At 36.1% G+C, this 22,699-nt stretch overlaps 2 protein-coding genes across 2 annotated transcripts; one reads left to right on the top strand and one right to left on the bottom strand.

Annotated features, from left to right (window-relative positions):
* Positions 1-12,094: 12,094 nt before the first annotated feature.
* On the bottom strand, positions 12,095-14,295 carry LOC111436471 (40S ribosomal protein S4-3-like). The gene is made up of 5 exons (XM_023074269.1): positions 14,189-14,295; positions 13,595-13,672; positions 13,317-13,497; positions 12,953-13,050; positions 12,095-12,640 (listed from the first exon to the last, which is right to left on the bottom strand). The coding sequence occupies exons 1-5, from the start codon at positions 14,189-14,191 to the stop codon at positions 12,206-12,208; spliced, it is 795 nt and encodes a 264-aa protein (XP_022930037.1). The 5' UTR covers positions 14,192-14,295; the 3' UTR covers positions 12,095-12,205.
* Positions 14,296-19,385: 5,090 nt separating this feature from the next.
* On the top strand, positions 19,386-20,928 carry LOC111436443 (NADPH-dependent pterin aldehyde reductase-like). Its single transcript, XM_023074228.1, has 5 exons — positions 19,386-19,687; positions 19,757-19,826; positions 19,896-20,089; positions 20,193-20,365; positions 20,725-20,928. The coding sequence occupies exons 1-5, from the start codon at positions 19,388-19,390 to the stop codon at positions 20,816-20,818; spliced, it is 831 nt and encodes a 276-aa protein (XP_022929996.1). The 5' UTR covers positions 19,386-19,387; the 3' UTR covers positions 20,819-20,928.
* The last annotated feature ends 1,771 nt before the right edge of the window (positions 20,929-22,699 follow it).

Here is a 22,699-nt window from a genome sequence, read left to right on the forward strand (position 1 = left end):
TTCATGTGTCGATGCTAAGGAAGTACATTACGGATCCTATCCACGTAATAGACTACGAACCACTCCATCTCAATGAAGATCTGAGCTACGAGGAAAAACCAGTAAGAATCTTAGCTAGAGAAGTAAAAACCTTACGCAACAGGAGTATTGCGTTCGTTAAGGTACTGTGGCGGAATCACCACAGTGAGGAAGCCACGTGGGAGCGGTAGGACAAAATAAGAGAGAAATACCCCGAGTTGGTACAAGAGTTTGAGACTTTCGAGGACGAAAGTTCTTTTTAGGGGTAGATAATGTAACGACCCGGGAAAGAAAGAAAATATATATATATATATAATAAATAAAGGAAAACGAGAAAACGAGAAAAAAAAAAACCTCAATCGCCGGAAAACCAGCGAGTTTTCCGGCGACCACCGAGTTTCGCAAACCCACGCGAAACAACCTGGCGACCACCGAGTTTCGCGAACCCACGTGAAACGACGGCCACAGAACGCCCAACCCTCAGCCCACGACACCTAGCACCATCAAGATACCTGCAAAGAGAGAAAAGACAGAAACTACGAGAGAGAGAGAGAGAGAGATTTCGGAAAAAAAAATCGGCGAGTGTCCAGTTTCTCCGACGAACCCTCAAACCACTCTCAAACCGACACCAAATGGCCTGTTACCACCACGAGAAGGGTCCCTAACAAAAGCACGATAACTCAAGGTGCGTTCTGTGCTTCTTCGTAAACACTGTCGTCGGTAACCGAGGTCGGAAAATTGGGTTTTCCCTAATATTTAAAAGATCTGTGATTTTAGGAACCTTTAGGCCGCAAGACTTCCAGAAAAGAAAGAAGGACGATAAATAAAGAGAAAAAGGAAGAGAGAGGACCGAAATCGGCAATAGAAACGCCGCGGGAAGGAAAGAGAGAAAGCCGCCGGCAAATCGGCCGAAGTCGGGTAAGGAAGACGAGACCCACGGATCCGGGTCAACCCGAACCAAGAACCCGAGAGGGTTAGCCCATTCTTTCCTCGGCCTCTGCCTTCAGCCCAGCCCAACTACAGCGGCCCAAACCTCAGACCAGCCTAGAAGTTACGGTTCAGTTGAACCAACTCGAGACCAGACCCACAGTCCAATCGAGCGGGCCTGCAACCAAAAAAAAAAAACTTTCGGCCCAGCCCAATAAGTCGAGGCCCAACTGTAGTCTTGGCCCAGTAGCCTCCACAGCCCACGACCCGGACCACGACCCGAACCGAACTGCGACCCGCGCTTCGACCCGATGCTACCGCGTGACATGGCTCGCTCTGCTGCTGCCACGTGTCACATAGTGGCGCAAGCGATCCCTCAGCTCGGCTCGATGCAAACGGCTCAGGCTCCCACTAAACCTACCTTAATAGAAGTGGGAGGAAATAAACATGAATTTATCACACATTTGTCAAGCACCAAAGAAGGGCTTTAATATTATCTAGGTTGTTGTGGATAGGCTTACCAATATAGCTCACTTTATTCCTAACAAGGCCACGTAGACCAGTAGGCTCATCATATGTTAGAGAGATAGTCCGTCTTCGCGATGAGTCAATTTTCATTGTGTTAGACTGAGATACAAGGTTGACCTAGCATTCCTGGAAGGGTCTACAAAAAGTGTTGGGTATGCAATTCCGATTTAGTATGACTTTCCATCCCGAGATCGGCAGAAAAGCCAAAAGGTTGAATCAAATCCTAGAGGACATGTTGAAGGTTTATGTAATGGATTTCACATGTTGGTACGAGCACTTGTCTCTTATGGAGTTTGCCAATAATAACAACTACCAAACGACTATCTAGATCCCGCCGTTTGAGGTTTTATATAGGCATAAGTGTTAGACACCAATATTCTAGAGGAAGTAGGCACACACAATAACTTATAGAGTCGAAATTAGTACAAGTTACTAATGTAGTAGTGCAAAAGATAAGGCAAGGGATACTTCTTGCATAAGTCGATACATAATATCACAAGATGGAATTCACTCATTTTCATTCTTGTTCTATTAAATGGTGATGACTTGATAAATGGGGTCACTCTCTCATTGGCCCAAAAGAGACTTGGTTTATGATTAGATCATAAACAAATGGTTCATTAGAGAATCAGTAGTATTAAGGAGAAAGATATAATTACAAAGGTAAAACGGACTTTTGACCCATGTGTAATTATGAACGATGTTGGATTTATATGACAACCATAGATGGGGTGAATAGATTTTTACCAATTAAATTATTTAAGTATGCTTAAATTTTCTAATTATTAAACTTTTTTTAAATAAGATGATAATTAATACAAAAAGTATATAATAAATAATTCAATTCAAAACAATAAACAAATTTTGAGCTAAATAGGAAAGAGTTAGAAAATATAATACTGTAGTTTTATAATTTTATAGTGGCTCGATCAAACTCGACCTACCCCACCCTCTCCTCAAACGTCTCTTGAGAACTTGAACAAAGAACTTTCTTGACTCTTTCTTCGGATTAGAGTCCAACCGCTACATTGCTCTTTTTATGAGTTTAAGAGAAAACTCAATTGTTTCCACGACTCAGAATTAAAACATTACAAGTATTGAAATTTCGTAGACTACATGTTAGTACAATGGGCATTTATGTTTTATTTTACTTATGTTATTTTAATTTCTAGTAAATTGTTTTAAGGACATTTTAATAAGCATGAAAGTCCATGATAATGTCTTTATGATAAATTATTTAAATAATTATTTTCGTATAAAATGGTTATAATATGTATACAATAGCGACTTTAAAGAAAATTAGAATTGTTACAGAAATTGTGTTAAAAAAAAAAAAGTGAAGTACAAAAAAAATGTGGCAAAAAGTAAAAATTAATATGCATTATTGGATTGTGTTAAAATTAATATACATCATTAGATTGCATTAAAAGAGAAATGGAAGGTGAAGATTAAAATTAGACAATAACAATGTGAATAAAACAAAAACAACCATAAAAGATTAGCTTGTTTGTAATCATTATTTGTAAGGATTATATCCATGAATATATCTTAAATTTGTAAGTCCGTCCCTTTATTAGCTCGTAGTAATACTAAACAAGAAAAATTTAAAGGGTGAATTAATATTTAACAATACCAAATGAAAAGGAGAAAATAGTTTTACAATTATATTTCATATATTATATATTATATATATTTTTTAAAAAAAAAAAAGATTTGTAACACTCAAGCTCGATGAAAAATTAAAAATTCAATTTTTCCCTTTTGAAAGTCAAAACTTCTGGAATTTTATTGGCAATTTTAGAAGAATTCGAAATGATATAGAAGAGAAAAAATGAGTATAAATATTATAGAAACTCAAAAAAATATATATATAAAAGAAAATTAGTTCAAATCTACCCGAAGGGTAAATTGGTCCTTTTGACCCACCATTTCTAATTAGGGATTGGGCTAATAATTATAATGGGGAAGGAAAGGAAAGAAAGAATGAGAGAAAGAAGGGGGTTTTTGTCGGAAGATTTTGATTAGGTCAAAGTATTGAGGATTTTTAAGGATCTAGTTTAAATATTTTTTTAAGATTTGTTTATTCTGATTACCACGTCTTTGTTAGTTTATTTGCAAGGCCATAAAAAGTTCAGTATTCAATAACATATCTGTTTATGTTTCTATTATGTTAAATCTAACCATGGGTAAAAGAGCCACAATTTTTTAGTGATCAAAGAGAGAGTAGGAGTGAAGACAAAATTTTAACGAAAATCTCTCACTTCAATGGTCACTATGATCGTCGCATAGCCAAGATTCAAGATTGTTTGGGACTCAATGAAGCGAAAATAAAGGTGGAAACCAAAAAGTGAAGAAATCTTTCCTTAATGCCGCACAGCCAAGATTGTTTGGGACTCAATGAAGCGAAAATAGAGGTGGAAACCAAAAAGTGAAGAAATCTCTCCTTAATACACACAGCTAAGATTGTTTGGGACTCAATGAAGTGAAAATAAAGGTGGAAACCAAAAAGGGGAAGAAATATCTCCTTAATGCATTAAGAAGAGAATTTGAGATCCTAGAGATAAGAATGATGAAAGTATCACAGATTATTTTGCAAGAGTGATGATAATCTCCAACAAGTAAGAAGCAATGAAGAAGATATGCCAGACAAGAAAATTGTAAAAAAAATTTGTACGAAGAAGATATGTCAGACAAGAAAATTGTTGAAAAAATTCTGCGTAGCCTAACTGAAAAATTTACTTATGTTGTAGTATCCATTGAGAAATCCAAAGATACTGATAACATGTCTATTGATGAATTACAAAGTTCATTAGTGGTGCATGAACAAAAATTTCGAAGATCCAGCATTAATGGAGAGGAGAAAGTTTTAAAAGTCGAAGGACAAACCGAAATAAGTAATAGAAGAAGAGGAACTTACAGGGGCAGAGGACGCGGAAGAGGAAGATCAACTTTCAACAAAACAAAAATTTCGAAGATCCAGCATTAATGGAGAGGAGGAAGTTTTAAAAGTCGAAGGACAAATCGAAATAAGTAATAGAGGAAGAGAAACTTACAGGGGCAGAGGACGCGGAATAGGAAGATCAACTTTCAACAAAGCAACTGTTGAATGTTATAGGTGTTATGACTTAGGTCATTTTCAATATAAATGTCCAAAGATGAATAATGAATTGAATTATCTAAAGCCGAAAGAAGAGGATGAAATGTTCCTAATGGCTCATATAGAAAGACATGAAGCAAAACGGAGTGATGTTTGGTTCTTAGATTCTGGTTGCTCAAACCATATGTGTGCAAGTGAAGGTATGTTTTCAAGCTTAGACAAGACATTTTCTCACATTATCAAACTGAGAAATAATACAAGTATGAAAGTTATAAGAAAGGGTGTAGTGAAATTAACTTTGCATGGGGTTCGTTGCATTATTAGTAATGTGTATTAGGTACCTTAATTCAAAAATAATCTCTTGAGCGTTAGACAACAACAAGAAATAGGAGTATCAATGCTGTTTAAAGATAATGTATGTAGCATTTATCATCCACAAAGAGGAAAAATAGCAGAGTCAATTATTAGCGCAAATCGGCCGTTTATTTTGGGTACTGAACCATCTACCACAACAAATGAAGAAAGATGCCTCCAAGTTTCAAATACGGATCAGTCAACACTTTGGCACCATCGATATAGTCATCTTGCCTACAAAGGCTTGTGCACCTTGAAACACAAAAACATGGTGAAAGGCCTATCGAAAATTGGAGCTCCAAACACCACCTGTGAGGCATGTATGAAAGGCAAGCAACATCAGACTCCATTTCCAAAAATGGGTAAATGGAGAGCAACGAAAAAATTGGACTGGGGGAAAACATTGAAATTGATAAGAACGCAGCCGAAGGAGGAGGAATCACAGAGGAAACGACTGAACCGGTTGCTGAAACAATTGAACAAGTTGCTGAAAACGAAGAAGGGAAAATCACAGAAGAAACGACTGAATCGGTTGCTGAACCAATTGAACCAGTTGCTGAAAACAATTTTTCAATAATTGTTGCACCAGATTTGACCAGAAGGGAGGGGAGAAATCGACATCAACCTGTTTGGTTAGTAGACTCCGGTGAAGGTTATGAGAAAAAGGGAACTGAGGAGATGGTGTACAAACGCCAAAAGGCTCTCTACGGATTAAAACAAGCACCTAGAACCTGGTTTAGTCGAATAGAATCCTACTTCATCAAGGAAGGATTCAAAAGCAATTTCAGTGAGCAAACACTCTTCATCAAGAGGGAGGACAGAAAATTGGCAAAGATGAAAATGGTGCAAAAGTAGTGTAACTTTGTATAAACAAATAGTGAGCAAACACTCTTCATGTTTGTTGTAAGTTTGGCTAGTCGTTTTATGACATGTCCAACACAACAACATTTTGCAGCAGCTAAAAGGGTTTTAAGGTACTTGAAAGGTACGGTAGATTATGGTGTATTTTATAGAAAGGGAGGAGTTGGTGATTTAAATGGATTTACTGATAGTGACTATGCTGGAGACATGGAAGATAGCAAGAGTACTTCAGGCTATGTGTTTATGATGAATGGAAGAGCAATAGCTTGGTCTTCTCGTAAGCAGCCTATAGTCACCTTATCAACCACAAAAGCTGAGTTTGTTGCTGCCAGTGCCTGTGCATGTCAAGCTGTTTGGATGTGAAGGATACTAAAAAAGAAGCATTTCAGAAGTTACCTGAAGAACTTGGTGTGCAAGTTTTTCTGAAACTAATTCTTGACAAAGAAGAATAAGTTCAAGAGGGATGGTCAGAAGAATTTGATTAGGTCAAAATAGTCGAGTATTTTTTAGAGATCTAGTTTAAATATTTTCAGATTTGTTTACTAGATTTGTTTCCTATTTTTTCAATTTGTTTCCTATTTTTTCAAATTTACAAGATTTGTTTCCAAGATTTGTGGTTAGTTTATTGGCAAGGCTCCAGTTCAATATTCAATAATACCATTATTATGTTCTCGCTTAGTTATGTCAAAACAATGGTTTTAGGGTTTTTAAGACAAGAAAGAAAGTAGAAATATGTAGTTTGGATTCATAATTTTGCCAAAGTTCCTTCATTGACCTCGAGAGAACCCTTCTAGATTTTTAAATCACTCAATTCCATCAACAATCTACAAAGAATGCAAGGTACCCATTTTAGGTTTTTTAATTTGATTTTCCTTTGAATCCCATAGTTTTTCTTGAAATTTGGTTTTGATTTTTAAATAGGTTGGTATGGGAGGAATATTAAACAAGATTCATGAAGGAAATTAGGGTTGATCTCGATTGAAAGGCGATGTTCTTGCGAACCTCAAGAATCTACAAGATGGTAAGTTTTAAATTTTGGATGATCCTTGGACGCATTTATTTCCGTGTAGAGTATAAAATAAATTACAAGAAAAACACATATGTATAGATGATTAAGCTCTACAATTGTCACGAAGGAACTGAGTTAACTTAATTTGAGTTGTCACGAAGGAGCTGAGTTAATTCGAGTTGGTTAGAGAAAGATATAGAAATAGGAAGAAAATATGAACACAAAACTGGATGGAAAATTTGAAAAATCGATGAAGAAATTGACATGCATCGGCGTCAAAGAGGATGCATGTGTATAGCGATGGGATTTGAGTCCCTCAATTAGGATGCGCATCGGGCAGAGGCAGCTCCCGACGTACAAAGGAAAGATAAAGAAAATCACGTGAGGATTTCACATCGGGCAGAGACAACATGTATAAAGAAAATCACGTGAAAATCAAGTGGGACGCAGGACGCAAAGCAGCCAATCTGCGGGCACAACATGTCAAGCCGTTAGTATAAGTATCCCTCCCTTAGCTCGTGGTATTCAAGCGTGATGGTTGAGCAATTGTGAGCCCTCCTCTGGCGCGTAAGTTTGTGTTTGTTACATCCTAGCTCAGAAAAGCATGTGTCATCCAAGTACATAACGACATGTGGATTGTAGAAAATAATACAGGTAGGAATCATTACTTGTTGCAAATACTTTAAAGGAAACTTTTCATTTTGAAAATTCGAGTAAAGTTCCTTTGAATTTTTGTAACGTACGGTTAGAATTGAAAAAAAAAAAAAACACCCGCGTTACACCCCTAAAGAGATCCTCGACGACCCTATAGCCATCTTCGATGCGTTTTGTGACCCTCCTAAACGAATCGTCGTCGAAAAAAGTGATCGAAAGTCCGAGCCTTTGAGAACCTTGTAGATATATCATCTTAGGCACTTACAAGCCACGAAACTTTGTGGAACAGGAGTAGAAGGTCTAACAGAGGGATTGAGGAGGAGAACAGCGAGGAAGAACGTCGAAAATAGTCGTGGGAAGGAAAGAGAAAACAGAATCGGAAAAATGCGCTGAACCAGGCGAAGAAGACGAATCCGTCGGATCCAGACTGGACTCAACCCACAGCTCGCGCCTGCAACCGAGACCCACCCGAACATACCGACCCACCTGCAGCACTGAAACCCAAACTACAGCCCACGCCTGCAGCAACCCGAGCCCAAGGCCCAATCCATCTGCAGCGGCCGACGCCTGCAACTTTCCTCTGCAGCCCACGAAAAATCTGAGGCCCAAATTGCCTCAAGACCCAATTCGTGATTGCAGCCGGCCTGCAACCTACACCTTCGGCAGCCCAATAACCCGACGCGACCCGCGAGCTGAACCGACCCGTGACTCGACCCGAAATGCCTACACACAACGTGGCCCACTCCTAGCCTACACGTGTCGACCCGCAGCTCCCTCGGCTTATTCAGCTCAGAATCCCAAATTTAATCCATTTTCCACGGTTCCAACCTCCCGAACCTGTTTTTGGCCTCAATTAAGGTAATTGAGGCCATTTTAGTGCCGTATTTCATAGTAATCATTTGGATTATTAATTAATTGTAAAACAATAACGAATGTGACGGATGGTGTAATAGGAAACAAACTCCAGCGACATTTGGAACAGCTTTCGAGGAACGAGAGCTAACCTTATAGATTAAGGAGAATACCAGCTAAGGCAAATCAAGTAGATGGTCTTACTATAGAATAAACAAGAAATATTGGATGAGCTATGACGTATGATGACGTATATGAATTATATGATGTATGGTGTATGAGTTGTGACGTATGATGTCGTACGTGAATTATGTGATGATGCATGAACTATGATGTATAATGACGTGTGATGACGTACGTGAGTTATATGACGATGTATGATGTACTTGATGTGCTTGATGCATTTGATGAAATTACGATGATTATGATATTTATGATGCATGACGTTTACCTTAATATGATGATGAATAATGAGCATGTATTACTAAATGTAATATAGAGATGAGACTATGGTTGTGTCATGAGGATGTTTTAAGATGAGAAATAAAGGGACCTCATGCATGTTGTGTGTACATAAGCATCATGATACTACCCTTTATGATGATGGGTGTAGACACGTACGTTATGATGATGACGATGATCATGTTGATCATGACACACAGGGATCTGCTGACCTCCAGACGTCGCTACGGATAGTTGGCTCGACGATGATGGATCCAGGAGGGTGCAAACCGCTTGGAGATTCACACTCGCACGTGTAGGTCGTGTATAGGGAAGTATTGCACATCCATAGTTAGTCTGGACTAGAGCCCACCCTTAGTAAGAAATACAGATAGGTCCCTAGAGCATAATTGCATATGTTTACATTTTAGCATGACCCCTATGGTGGGTCACTTACTGAGTATTCTCTGAAATACTCAGATTGTGGCATCATAAGCAAAGACCATGACACGTACATAGGATAGATGTTTAGTATAGAATAAGTTGTCTTGCATTTCATATGTTTTAATTATTTCATATTTGTTTTTAGTTTAAATTTCATTATTTTGTATGAAACACATTGTTGAATCGATATGACAACTCTAGAGAAAGTGAATAGGGTTTCAACAATATAATTATTAATTTTGTTTTTTAATAACAATCAAACTTGATACCATGCCTTAAAACTTAACAATAATTTAGAACTTAAATAGGAAAAGGGTTTGAAAATATAAACTTAACAATAATTTACTCCACTTGCCAAGCAAACTCGACCTACTCCACTTCCTAAGCACCTCTTGGGAATTTGAATAAAACTTTCTGACTCTTTCTTCGGATCAGAGCCCAACCACTACACCGCTCTTTTTACGAGTGCAAGAGCAAACTCAATCCTTTCCACGGATCAGGATCAAACCGCTACACCGCTCTTTTTATGAGTGCAAGAGCAAACTCAATCCTTTCCACGACTCAGGATCAAACCGGTACACCGCTCTTTTTACGAGTTAAAGAGCAAACTCAATCCTTTCCACGGCTCAGGATCAAACCGGTACACCGCTCTTTTTACGAGTTCAAGAGCAAACTCAATCATTTCCACGGCTCAGGATCAAACCGGTACACCGCTCTTTTTACGAGTTCAAGAGCAAACTCCATCCTTTCCACGACTCAGGATCAAACCGGTACACCGCTCTTTTTATGAGTTCAAGAGTAAATTCCATCCTTTCCACGGCTCAGAATCAAACCGGTACACTGCTCTTTTTACGAGTTCAAGAGCAAACTCAATCCTTTCCACGGCTCAGGATCAAACCAGTACAATTATCTGAAATCTTATAGAAACACGCCACAACACTCTAATAAACATCTCTCTCATGAATAAGATAAAAAAAAATAGAATTGGAAGCTTTGGAGGGAGCAACAGTGGAGGTTTTTTTTAAAAAAAATTAGATCGAGTAAACAAATGTTCTGTATGTTGTGTTGTGAAAAATACTAAAAGGTGAAGAGTTTAAATAGCGTGTTGAAGAATTGATACTGACCACTAGAACGTGGACTACCAAAAATAATATTTATTTATTTTTAAATTTATAGTAAAAAATTATAGACCACATGTTTCATTTAATATATATATATATATATTTATGGTGAAAAATAGTAAAACCAAATAATATTTATTTATTTTTAAATTTATAGTAAAAAATTATAAACCACATGTTTCATTTAAATATATATATTATTTTAAATAAATATTAAAAATATTTTAAATTCATTTTTATTATATATAACATATTTAAATGTAATACTAAAAAAAATATATTATATATATATATATATATAACATATTTAAATGTAATACTATAAAAAAAATGTTAATGAAAATTGTGAGTAACATTTTAAAAATAATTAAAAGTATTATTAAACCTAAATGAAATTCTTATAATTGAAATGATTTTGTAATTCAAATAATTATAAAATTAAAAGAAATTATTATAATTTCTTTTCATTTAACTGTAATAACTTGTTTTCGTAAATGAAATCATTATAATATTTTTTTTCATTAAAACCTAAATGAAATCTTTATAATTTCTTTCCATTTTAAAAATAGTCGAACACTTTTATAAATGTAATTGAAATGATTTTATAATTTAAAAGTAATGAAAAACTTTTATAAATATAATTGAAAACTCTCCCATTTGTTACTCTACAAAATTTATAAATGTCATACTTCGATTAGTCTATGATGTCAGTTTTGCCGCTGGTCCATAATGTCAATTTTGTCACCACATTATCAATTTTGTCACCACATCATCACGTCAGGTATCTTGTTTTGAATTTAATTGGTCCATGATGTCAATTTTGCCACCACATCATCACGTCGGGTATTTGTTTTGACTGGAACTTCTTCGTTTTATCTCTAATTTGAGTGAACCAAAAAAGACGTTGAAATCGTTATTCCCAACCTTAAACTATGGACAAAATACTGAAAATTATTAATAATTGAAGGTATGTTTGTTATCATCAAAACATCAATTAATTAATTAATTAATTAATTTGAGATTAAGGAAAAAAAAAACCAATGTTATCATCAAAACATCAATTAATTAATTAATTAATTTGAGATTAAGGCAAAAAAGCAACGGACACACAACACAACCATTCTGTTTTAATTATTTCATATTTGTTTTTAGTTTATTATTTCATATTTGTTTTTAGTTTAGATTTGTGTTTCTTTAGTTTATTATTTCATATTTGTTTTTAGTTTATTATTTCATATTTGTTTTTAGTTTAGATTTGTGTTTCTTTAGTTTATTATTTCATATTTGTTTTTAGTTTAGATTGGTATGAAACACATAAGATCATACGGTCGTTTTTAAAAGTATATTCCGCATATGATCTAAGTGTTCAAAAGTATATACCGCATATGATCTAAGTGTTCAAAAGTATATACCGCATATGAGCTAAGTATGAGACGTTAGTAGAGACTTAGTAAGAAAAAAATTTAGGTTCGTTATTTTATTTTCAATTTGGAAATTGTTAATTTAAGAAGTGCAAATCTACCCGTAAAAAGAGGAAACATATTGAAAATGTTTTCTAATAGATCATCTGCATGCCGAGAATACCTAGTAATCCTTGATGGAGACGAGCTAACAAGCATAGAAGAAGAAGAAGAGGAAGCTAGGCCTAACAACCTATGACCAATAATGGCCGATATGTAAAAAACTTAAAACTTAAATCTTATAAAATTTAACAGCTTTGGTCAAATGTTAATTATAGATTCCTAATAGATGCTAATATTTCCATCTCCATATTCAAAAAAAAAAAAAAAAAAATTATAGAAGCAACAGAAATAGTCTCAACATCTAATTTATAATCATATTAGAACACCAAATATTAAACAAAAATAGTCTTAGAATCATGACTACAACACTCAACTCTTAAACCGTAACGGCTGCTTGGTTGGCAAGCCTCTTCCTGGCTTCTTCAATGATGGATAGTTTTATACCCTTGCCCTTGGGAAGGGACACCCATGGCTTTGTCCCCTTCCCAATCGTAAACACATTGCCCAGCCGAGTTGCAAATTCATGCCCGGTAGCATCCTGAATGTGAATTGTCTCAAAGCTTCCCTTGTGCTTCTCCCTGTTTTTAATTACTCCAACTCGTCCTCTATTTCTTCCACCAGTCACCATCACAACGTTTCCCACATCAAACTTGATGAAATCAGCAATCTTGTTCGAGTCGAGGTCTAGCTTGATGGTGTCGTTTGCCTTGATCAGGGGGTCGGGATATCGGATTGTTCGTCCATCGTAAGTGTTCAGATAAGGAATTCCCTTCTGCCCAAACTGCACTGACCGAACTTTGCACAGCTTAAACTGCAAAATCAATCAGTCATCACCAATCATCCCATTCCATATATCATGGACAACAGACAAGCTTATTACTTCAGAGGATTTGGAAATTAATTTGCCTTCATGAACCTCACATGATAATAATCAAGGTGAAAAACAGCATCTAAAAAATGCACAATGGTTTTAAAAATATAATATTTTCTGTCTGGACAAGTTGTAAGACCTCTGATTGCAATTGCATCTAATTTCCTCTGAATCCTGACAGTATACATTCTATACAACAGGAATTGTCGTAACAAACATATCAAACTTCGTCATGAAAGAACAAAAGCTAACCTTAGCCTCTTCATCCCTGACTGAGTGAAGACGGAATCGGCCTTTTGTGTCGTAGAGAAGCCGGAAATTCTCATTTGTTTTGGGAATCGACACAACATCTAAAAAACAAAAGCATCATGCTTGAAATGTACATAAAAAAATAATAATTGGATGAAAGCAGTACCATGGTTAAGAGAATGATTTAGATAAGAGCAGACAATCAAGTCATTGGAACACATTCTATTATCAGGGCACTGTTATGTATCTCGTTTGCAAATAGTAATTTGCCTAGATAGATATGTGCATTTGTGGGACTTGTGAACAATGGTGAATAAGTATTGAAACTGAAATAATAGTATGCACGCGATGTTTGAGATAAGCATACCCATGAACCCAGCAGGGTACGTCTTGTCTGTCCTCACCTTCCCATCAACTAAAACATGTCGTTGCATCAAAATTGAAATTACCTCACGGTATGTGAGAGCATATTTCAATCTGTTACGCAATATCAAAATCAGTGGGAGACATTCCCTTGATTTGTGAGGTCCAGATGAAGGTTTGGGGGCCTACAAAGGAGTCAAAAAGGTCGAACTAAATGTCATCAATAAGTTTGTCCCAAAAATAAAAAGGTAAACTGAAATGGAAACTAGAAATTTCACTCACAAATGCACCACCGAGTTTGTCGAGCATCCAATGCTTTGGAGCATTGAGCCTCTTCAAATGCTTCTTCAATCCTCTTGCCTATCAAAGCCGACATTAAGTTCATGGCGAAGTTATCAATTTTGAATAAGAAAATGAAAGTAAACAAAAATATGTGGATGAACATCTTGCAGAAACTATTATGCTGTGCATATTTCTGGGATTGTAGGACGACCAAACCATTTGTAATTTCTTTTTTTTTAATAAACAGCTTCCATGCCTTTTTTTCCGTCACAGCCTTTGACACAACACGATTAAATTTTATGATGGACGGTTCGAGAACCAAACTCAACCACTCTCTAGGACACATAATTCCTATTAGCCGAGGCCTTTGCTGTGGCCATTTCACAGGGTACCTCACAATAAGCATCACTCTTATATCGAGACACTTCAAAAGTCCAGAACTAACAAATCAGCAGTCTCACAAATCTCATATTACAGAAGAAAAAAAATCCAAATGAAGATGGAAACAACAATATAGAACATCTTAAAGGAGAACGTCAATGGAGACATCAACCAAAGGAGAAAAGAAAAGAGTTGATAAAGAGATCAACTGACCATATCCTCAAAACGAAGTTGGAAAGAGCTAGAGCGTCTGCAGAGGCGAACAAGAGATTGTTCAAATGGCGGTAATACGTTATATGAAAGCCTGAGTAGGAGAATAATATTGGTTGTTCGAGAGAGAGAGAGAGGAAGGGGACTGAATTTAGGGCAAAGTTTCTGGGCCAATAAACTGGGCTGGCAAGGAAAAATTGGGCTGGGCATTGTTGAAAAACTGGATGGACATGTTTTGGGCTATAGGCTTACGGCAGGACCAGGTGAATGTAAAAGTAAAGGGTTTAAAAAAATACAGAATTTACCACACATACCATTTTATTTTATTTAGTGATTTTCAATTCTACTCCACGATGTTTAATTATTTCAAAATTGTCATTTCAGTATAATTTTCCATAATTTCTTTCAATTTAAAACCATGAGAACTTTGCCAAAATCAGTCCAATTAATTGCAAATATAACATCAATATTATATTCAATTTGAACATAGTTAATGAATGAGACATGAGTATATATTGTTGTTTAGTTTGAAAGAATATATGTAACGTGTAATACCCACCGGATAAAATAATAATAAATAAATAAAAAGCGTGTGGCACGTGAGATTGTACCCTGCCACCGTCGAAAACTGCAGGTAGCAAAAGACAGCGGGAGTAGCCCATTTTCGATGGCCTTTGGAGAGCAGAAGAAGAGGGTTTGAGAGACGTCAAAAATGGAGGAAGAGCTCACGAACTCTTGGAGACCATCGTTGGAAGAACTCGTTGCAAGTCCACATCGGCTAGAAACTCCGTTTTCATGGTATTTCTCATTTTGCACCAATGTAGGACTTATCTGAGGAGTTTGGCAAATTTTGGAACCCTCTAAAGACGTAAATCTGAACAAAAAGTGTCACGCTTTTTAGGTAAGTGGCACCTCGGAACCTTGGATTTAGCTATGCTCATAGTATGCATGAAAGTATGATATGAGAACTATGTTTTAGAAGTTTGAGCATTAACACATGTTGAATGTGATTATGTATGTTTACTGCAACGCGTGCACTACCTTATGAACCGAGATTCATGACTAGCTTTCTCATGATTAGATCATTATGTTATGCCTCCGTCACATATGTTACAGTATTAGCAGTTATTCGGGGACAATTAGGGGTTTGCCAACTAACCCTTAATCGTAAACCTGACTCGATTGTTAGGGGTCTGTGCAACTATACAATTGACCATTTTATTGTTGATGGTACCTTGTGGGGACTTATAGAAAGTTCGTCAATTAATTTTCTATTAGTGAACCTGTCACGAGTGACAGGGGTCCACGTTGGTACATTAGAGTTGGTCGAGATTTATTGCTCTTGCATATGAGATAGCGGTTATCCGGGGACGATTAGGGGTTCGCCAACTAACCCCTAATCGTAAACTTGACTCTATTGTTAGGGGTCTGTGTAATTATAGAACTGACCATTTTATTGTTGATGATTTTATTGTTGATGGTACCTTGTGGGAACTTACCGGAAGTTTGCCAGTTAATTTTCTATTAGTGAACCTATCACGAGTGACAGGGGTCTACGTTGGTACATTAGAGTTAGTTGAGATTTATTGTTCATGCATATGAGTTAGCAGTTATCCGGGAACGATAGGAGTTCACCAACTAACCTCTAATCATAAACCTGATTCGATTATCAGGTGTTCGAATAACTATAAAACTGACCATTTTATTATTGATGGTACTTTGCAGGACTTGTAGGAAGTTTGCCAGTTAGTTTCCTTTAAGTGAACATGTCACGAGTGGCCGGGGTCTATAGTAGTACACTTGAGAGTTGGTTGATTCCTAGAATGCATGAACCCTGAGTACCGAGGTCGTGCCTTGAGGGCTTTGAGATATGATGATGATGATGAGGGACTAGCAGAAACGACTAACTAGGAGACCTAGAGGACTTAAGAATATTCCGAGGGCTAGAGATTCAGATAAGACAAAGAACCAAGAGAAAGTAGAATGAGAAAACCTAGGGCCTAGAAAAAGCCTACATGAGGAGAACAAATTTCCAAAAGAGAATAAGATATCGAACGATGAACAAGACCAATAGGACTTAACAACGAAATATGAACTACCAGCAAGCTGCTTATTGAGTATATTTTATATACTCATTCCTACTACTTCAACTTTCTTTGCCGGTGAAGTTTGACGTAGCGGTCGAGATGGAGGCACACATGGGTGGTTGGTTATAGAGAGTCCCACCACATTTGAGTCTGTAGTCCTCTTTGTACCTTACCTTTAAATCCTACATTTCATGTATTTTAAATCGTTTCATGTGGTACTGATGTATTTTAGTGATCTCTTCTTGTCTCTCTATAAAAGTAAAATTTTCATGATTATTTTTAATTGAATTTCAAATTGCATGCTTGTGTTTAAATGTTTTAAATTTTACGCATTTTTATTATTTTTGTTCACGTCACTATGTAATGGTCCGTTGCTCGAGAAAATACCTCAAGTAACTCTTACCGAAGAACCAAGACTCTTCTAGAATTGTCTAAAAAATATATTATGACTTCATGGCATTTTGAATGACTCATGCATGTTCTAAGTTATGTAGAACTTAAGAATGCATGATACGACTTATGCTTCGAAAAATTACAAACCTTAGAACTTATGAAGTGTTTAGGGTTGAGAACCAAGAAAAATACTAAGCAAGCTCTAAAACTTTCAAGATAAATAGAATGCTAAGTACCACTCAAGGATAAAGGACCAAGGTCCTCAAATTCAGAAACTTAAGAAACTTCTAAGACCTCTCACAGAGCATGTTCATTACTTGGACTACATCGGTTGGAACGTAAGAAGCTTTGGATGTTTGTTTTTAGATTATACTGCTTGGAACATACGAAGCCCTGAGCGTAGGCATTCCGAATGTCACTTGGAACTGTAAAGTCTTGGGCATAGGTAACCAGACTGTATCGCAGGGAACACATGAAATCCTGGATGCAGGATCAGACTATATCACTTGGAATATAAGAAGTTTTGGATGTAGGTTTTCAGATTACGCTGCTTGGAGCGTAAGAAGCCTTGAGCTTAGGTATTTAGACTATGCCACTTAGAACGCTTGAGCATAGGTTTTCAGACTGTGTCACAAGGAACGCATGAAGCCCTAGATGTGAGTTCAGACTATGTCGCTAATCTGATGTGGATGTATATAATAAAATGATGTAAAATGGGTGGATGTATATAATAATAAAATGCAAGTAACAAGTAAATTATTGATTTCACATCAAACCTATCCTTTTGGTTACTTCTATTGCTAGAAACTAATTGAGTTTTGGTATTATCTAAATGGGTGTTGATGATTGCAAACTAATTAAACAAAATTCTGCATAGTGCACTGTTGTCGAAAAATAGAAAATAACGAGAAAATCAACAATAGTGAAGAAGGTTCGGCTAAGAGAAACTAAATAGATAAGTTGTTGAGTTTTGTGTCAGATTTTAGTTTTTTTAATAGATTTCTAAGTCCACTTATTTATTAGGGTAATGCAGAGCGATTACTTTCATAATTCTTTTTTAATTTTTATTAACAATGTTCTACTAAAAAAATTATTTCTAACCCTTCTATCCTTGCAATGGAACTAGAGTATTTAAAGAGAAATTTTGTTAGTACCTTCTTTTTCTTTCAAATAATAGAACAACCATGGATGTAAAGTAGCTAATTAAACAAACATATAAATCATTAACCACAATTCTTTAATAAACTAAAATTACACTATCAACATACTTAAACTACATAAAATTCTCTCGTCTCTCTTATAAAGTTTAGCTCTCCCTCAAAACTGAATTAAATAGAGGAACTCACATCTCAATCATATTAAACGGATAGAATAAGAAAAGAAAGTAAGGAACTTGTTGTTCTTCTTCGATGGAAGTTCTCTTACCTTAGTTCTCACATCCACCTCTTCGCCCTAATCTATCATTCTTGGTCTTCTTTTCCTTCTGCTATCAACAACTGCTGGAGTAGAATTTTTCTCCTTCTTCCTCTCTGGTTTCACAGCAGTAGAGCCCTCCTATGTCTATTTCAATTTTTCTTCCCAAATGTGGCTCTCTCCTCTTTTTACGTCACCTTTTCCTTTTCTATCGTGTGTTCCTTCCCATTTAGGATTGAGAAAGGATAATTTGTTCTCGTAGGATGCTCCTAATTAGGTAGTTAATGACCCACGTGGATTGTTAATATGGATTAAAATTTTCATGTCATCCTCGAAAAGTTTAGCATCAGAATCATCAATTTGTTTCCAGATTTGACATAAGGGTTGTTTCCAGATTTGTAACCGTCTCATGGTTCAAAATAAATGTTCTAGAATTTTATCAAATAGCTCAAATAAATGTATAAATAGGCCCGATTCATGCAAATTGATATTTTTTTTTTTCTGTTGAACCATAATGAAGTATTTTATGTTTATTAATAAATAGAGCAATTTTAAATTATTAAAGTATTAAAATATTAAATTAAAATAATAATATAATAATATAAAAATTATATGTGAGTAACGGAAATGAGGTTTTCAAATTTTGTTTTCTTTTTCCGAATACTGTCACAATTCAGAACGGTCATGTTTTCTTTTTAATAATAATAATAATTAATTAATTATCTTTTATTTTAAAACATCCCAAAGCGCACCTATACCCCATATTATTTGTTTGTTTTGATTTGAGTGATTAAAAGACGTTGAAATCCTTATTCTAAATTTTATATATCAAAACTTCAAAGCTTTAGAAATTATTATCACACGATGCTAATAATATGAACTAATTAACTAATTTGAGATTAAAACAAAATATATATATATAGCATTGAAAATTAAAATTGCAATAAAATATTTATTTTATCAATTAACAAATTTAAAAAAAGTGAACAAAATCTTAGTTCATTCTGGTACAAATTCACCAATATTCTCATTCCATTTTATTCCCACCTCACATGGACCTGTAAGTCGTTTCAATCATTGTGTTTTGAAAAGTTTGTTTGAAAAGGACCTATAAGTCGTTTCAATCATTGTGTTTTGAAAAGTTTGTTTGAAAATGTTCAAAATTATTGAGATATGAGTATTCATTTATTTAACTTGGATTCATGTTGAAAATGTGTGGTTCATAGCATTTGAAAATAAGTTTATCTTTAATGAAAAAGTAGTATTAACTTCGAAATTGCCGCCACTCTAAGAGACACCGATTAAATAGATGCACGATGTTTTCTTTTCTTCAAAAAATTCTATTTCTGCATCTATCTCTACCATTTTCAAAGCAAGCAGCAGCTGTTTTTATTGCAACTTAATGGCGTTGGCAAGTTCAAATGATCCCCACAAGACGATCCTCATTACTGGAGTGAGCCAAGGACTAGGAAGAGCTTTAGCGTTAGAGTTGGCAAAGCGTGGTCACATCATTGCTGGTTGCGCTCGCAATAAAAACAAATTGGATTCGCTTCACACAGAGCTCCTCCAGGCTTCCCCCTGCAACAATTTGCTCTTTAACATCGACGTGGTTTGTAATCACATTTTTCTTCACCAACGCTTTCTATTTAAACATTAATTTCGAAATTGGGTTTTGCAGAAATCAAGTAGCTGCGTCAAAGACATGGCACACACAATCATGAAAAAGATTGGCGCGCCTGATATAATTGGTATGCTCATGTTATGGTTCTTTTGTAATTCCTGTTAATTGATGTGTACTGAAATTTGGTTATCCACAGTAAATAATGCAGCTGTGTACCATGACCATTTAAAGATGTGGGAGGTTCCTGAACAAGAGTTTGATTACGTTATTGATGTTAATATAAAGGGAACCACGAATGTGTTGCGTCACTTCCTTCCTCTAATGATTCCTAAGAACCAAGGTGTCATTGTTAATCTATCTTCCATCTATGGAAGAACAGGAGCTGCCTTGGTATGTATGCATATCATCCTAAATGGAAAGCTTCAAAATTATATCAAAAATGGAGTTTTAAGCTTTCGAAATCATAGATTAATATTGAATGATTATTACTTAGGCTTCCGCATATAGTGCGTCAAAATGGGCGATTGAGGGGTTAAGCAAATCAGTTGCAAAAGAGGTACCCGATGGAATGGCGATTGTGGCATTAGATCCTGGTATTATAAATACAGAGATGCTTGCGTTCCGCTTTGGCGATTTAGCTTCTCAATACCAATCTCCCGAAGAATGGTAAGATTATAAGATTATAAACATGTATGTATATATATATTTTTAGATAAGAGTATTACAAAACTAATAACAAATATGGAAAATTTTAGAACACAGGTGACTCTTAATTTCAATTAATCAGTATGCAGAGCATAGTAATTCCGTCGAGAATTATTGGGAGTGAGTACACGTGGGCTAATTTAAGGAATGATCATAAGTTTATAAATAAATGAATACATCTCCATTGGTATGAGCTATTTTGGGAAAGTCCATAGCATGAGAGATTATGCTCCAATGGACAATATCACATCATTATGAAGAGTCGTGATTCCTAACAATTCTTACCGTGATTTATTTATTTATTTGTTAAATTGTGCTAGGGCTTTGAAGGCCGCTCCAATGATTCTGAATCTTACCAATGCTGATAATGGCGCATCTCTCATTGTTGATGATCCCGGTATTCTACCTGGCTGACATGTTTTATGTAAGCCAAAAATATTAAAGACATTAATCACTACTCAAGCGCATATATGTAATGAATAAGAGTATGTTGAAATAGTAATGACAGTCAATGTGGATATATCCAACCTTAAAATGGAGGATTATTGTTGTAAGAGTGTCATATAATCACATATAATTCAAAAAGATATATGCAAGTAGCAAAGGATAGATATCGAATCCCCATTTTTATAGAATTGTATCAATTTCTCAGGTTTTAAGTGAGTTTAAATGGCTACTACTATGTGATGGAGATGGAGGTGTTATATTGATGTTAACTCTCTAGTAATTACGCATCCCCTCTGTAATTACGCAGCTCTTCAAGAATCTCCCACCTTGTCTGATGGTATGAGAACTTATGGACAAAAAAGAAAAAGTGAAAGAGGTGAGTTTAAATACTCGATAAACAATCTACTTGTAGGCTCTTTTAACATCCTTAACCTAGTAGGCATCCATAAGTTTTACTATGGGATCTAGGAATTTTGGATCTTACCCCCTAGGGATATATGCAAGTTCTACCACTGTTCTGTTCTTTGATTTAGCTAGCGTGCTCTACCTACGCGATGAAAGATTGACGTCCTAAGTTGAGGCGCTACCTCATAAAGTTCTAGTAGGACACTAAGGTGATTGCTAGCTAGCCTACATATCATCCATGGATGATGGATGATTTGCCGGTGAACTTTCCACAAAATCATAAAGCCACCCTAGTTTGGGGGTGCGACACCCGGCCAACTACTGAGTCAACCTGTGTGTTTCCACCCCCCTCTCAAGGCGAGTTTACTGCTTTGTCACTTCCACAAGGTTGGGCGAAGTCACCTTGTGCACTACCCTAACCGGTCTAGGCCTAGCTTGGTAGTATTAGTATAAGAGTGAAAATTGTATCGGAGATTCTGATGGCACCATTAGACATCTAACACTGTGGAGATCTATTAATAGAGGGTCTGATGACACCGTACATACTGCTAATGACTAAGAGAGCTACTTTTGTCCTCTTGGATGTCGTAGAGGTCTACTAAGTCCTTAAGGGCGTCTAGACGATTTAAATTCATCTTTTGTTTCAAGGATGTTTAGGGCCAATTCCTCGCACTAATCCATTTTCTGGGTGCACACAGGTGTAGACCCTTGATCGTTGCTCACGATCTTGGGGTGCAAGGTCTACTAGAAACTTACTGACCTAGGTCTACATGTAAATTGCTCGAGCTACAGCACCCTAAACCTAACTTGGTTGGCTCATGCATGCTTGTTAAGAAGATATTCCTATCGATTACCTAAAGCACGAGACATAAATTCTAATCATCACCTTAATCATCTCTCAGTAATGAGGAGGTCTATTGGATTCCAAAGGTGGGTGGGTGGGTGGGTGGCTTAACGCAAACTTTGGACTCTAAGGTACCTGAATCTGACTCCTCGAGTCTTTCTTAGTCTAGGAGTACTAGGGTTTAGACCCTTTGGCCGCTACTTACGATCCTAAAGTGCTCAATCTATTGGAGGTGTCCTAACCTAGGTCATCTTCTAGCCAACCTAACTCTAGAGCCCTAGTTCTAGCTCTGTGCAGATAAACACACTCTATAGGGAGAACACACAATCAATCACCTGAAGCTAAATATGAAAGCTCAATGAGGAGATAACATCATTAATCACTTAGAGCACAAATAACAATAATCATCGTGCATTGTAGCTCCACAATGAGCACATAAAATAACATATGACTCAAGATCTCGACTTATGGGCATTTTAGTAATTATCCACATCATGCACAACTTACTCGACCAAATTTTTCTACTTGAGTTATAAATATGCATATTCCCTACCTAGCTCGGTGGATAGCATAAAAATAATCATGCATCTCATAATCTT

This window comes from Cucurbita moschata, unplaced genomic scaffold (assembly GCF_002738365.1).
Source record: "Cucurbita moschata cultivar Rifu unplaced genomic scaffold, Cmos_1.0 Cmo_Scf00054, whole genome shotgun sequence".
Taxonomy (NCBI): domain Eukaryota; kingdom Viridiplantae; phylum Streptophyta; class Magnoliopsida; order Cucurbitales; family Cucurbitaceae; genus Cucurbita; species Cucurbita moschata.

Coding starts and splice junctions, on each gene's coding strand:
- LOC111436471 (XM_023074269.1), bottom strand. Junction 13,051..13,316: donor GTACCCTGCTGGGTTCATGG/GTATGCTTATCT, acceptor TTTGTTTTTTAG/ATGTTGTGTCGATTCCCAAA. Junction 12,641..12,952: donor TCAGGGATGAAGAGGCTAAG/GTTAGCTTTTGT, acceptor TTGATTTTGCAG/TTTAAGCTGTGCAAAGTTCG.
- LOC111436443 (XM_023074228.1), top strand. CDS start 19,388: ATGCACGATGTTTTCTTTTCTTCAAAAAATTCTATTTCTGCATCTATC. Junction 19,827..19,895: donor TGGCGCGCCTGATATAATTG/GTATGCTCATGT, acceptor GGTTATCCACAG/TAAATAATGCAGCTGTGTAC. Junction 20,366..20,724: donor TACCAATCTCCCGAAGAATG/GTAAGATTATAA, acceptor AAATTGTGCTAG/GGCTTTGAAGGCCGCTCCAA.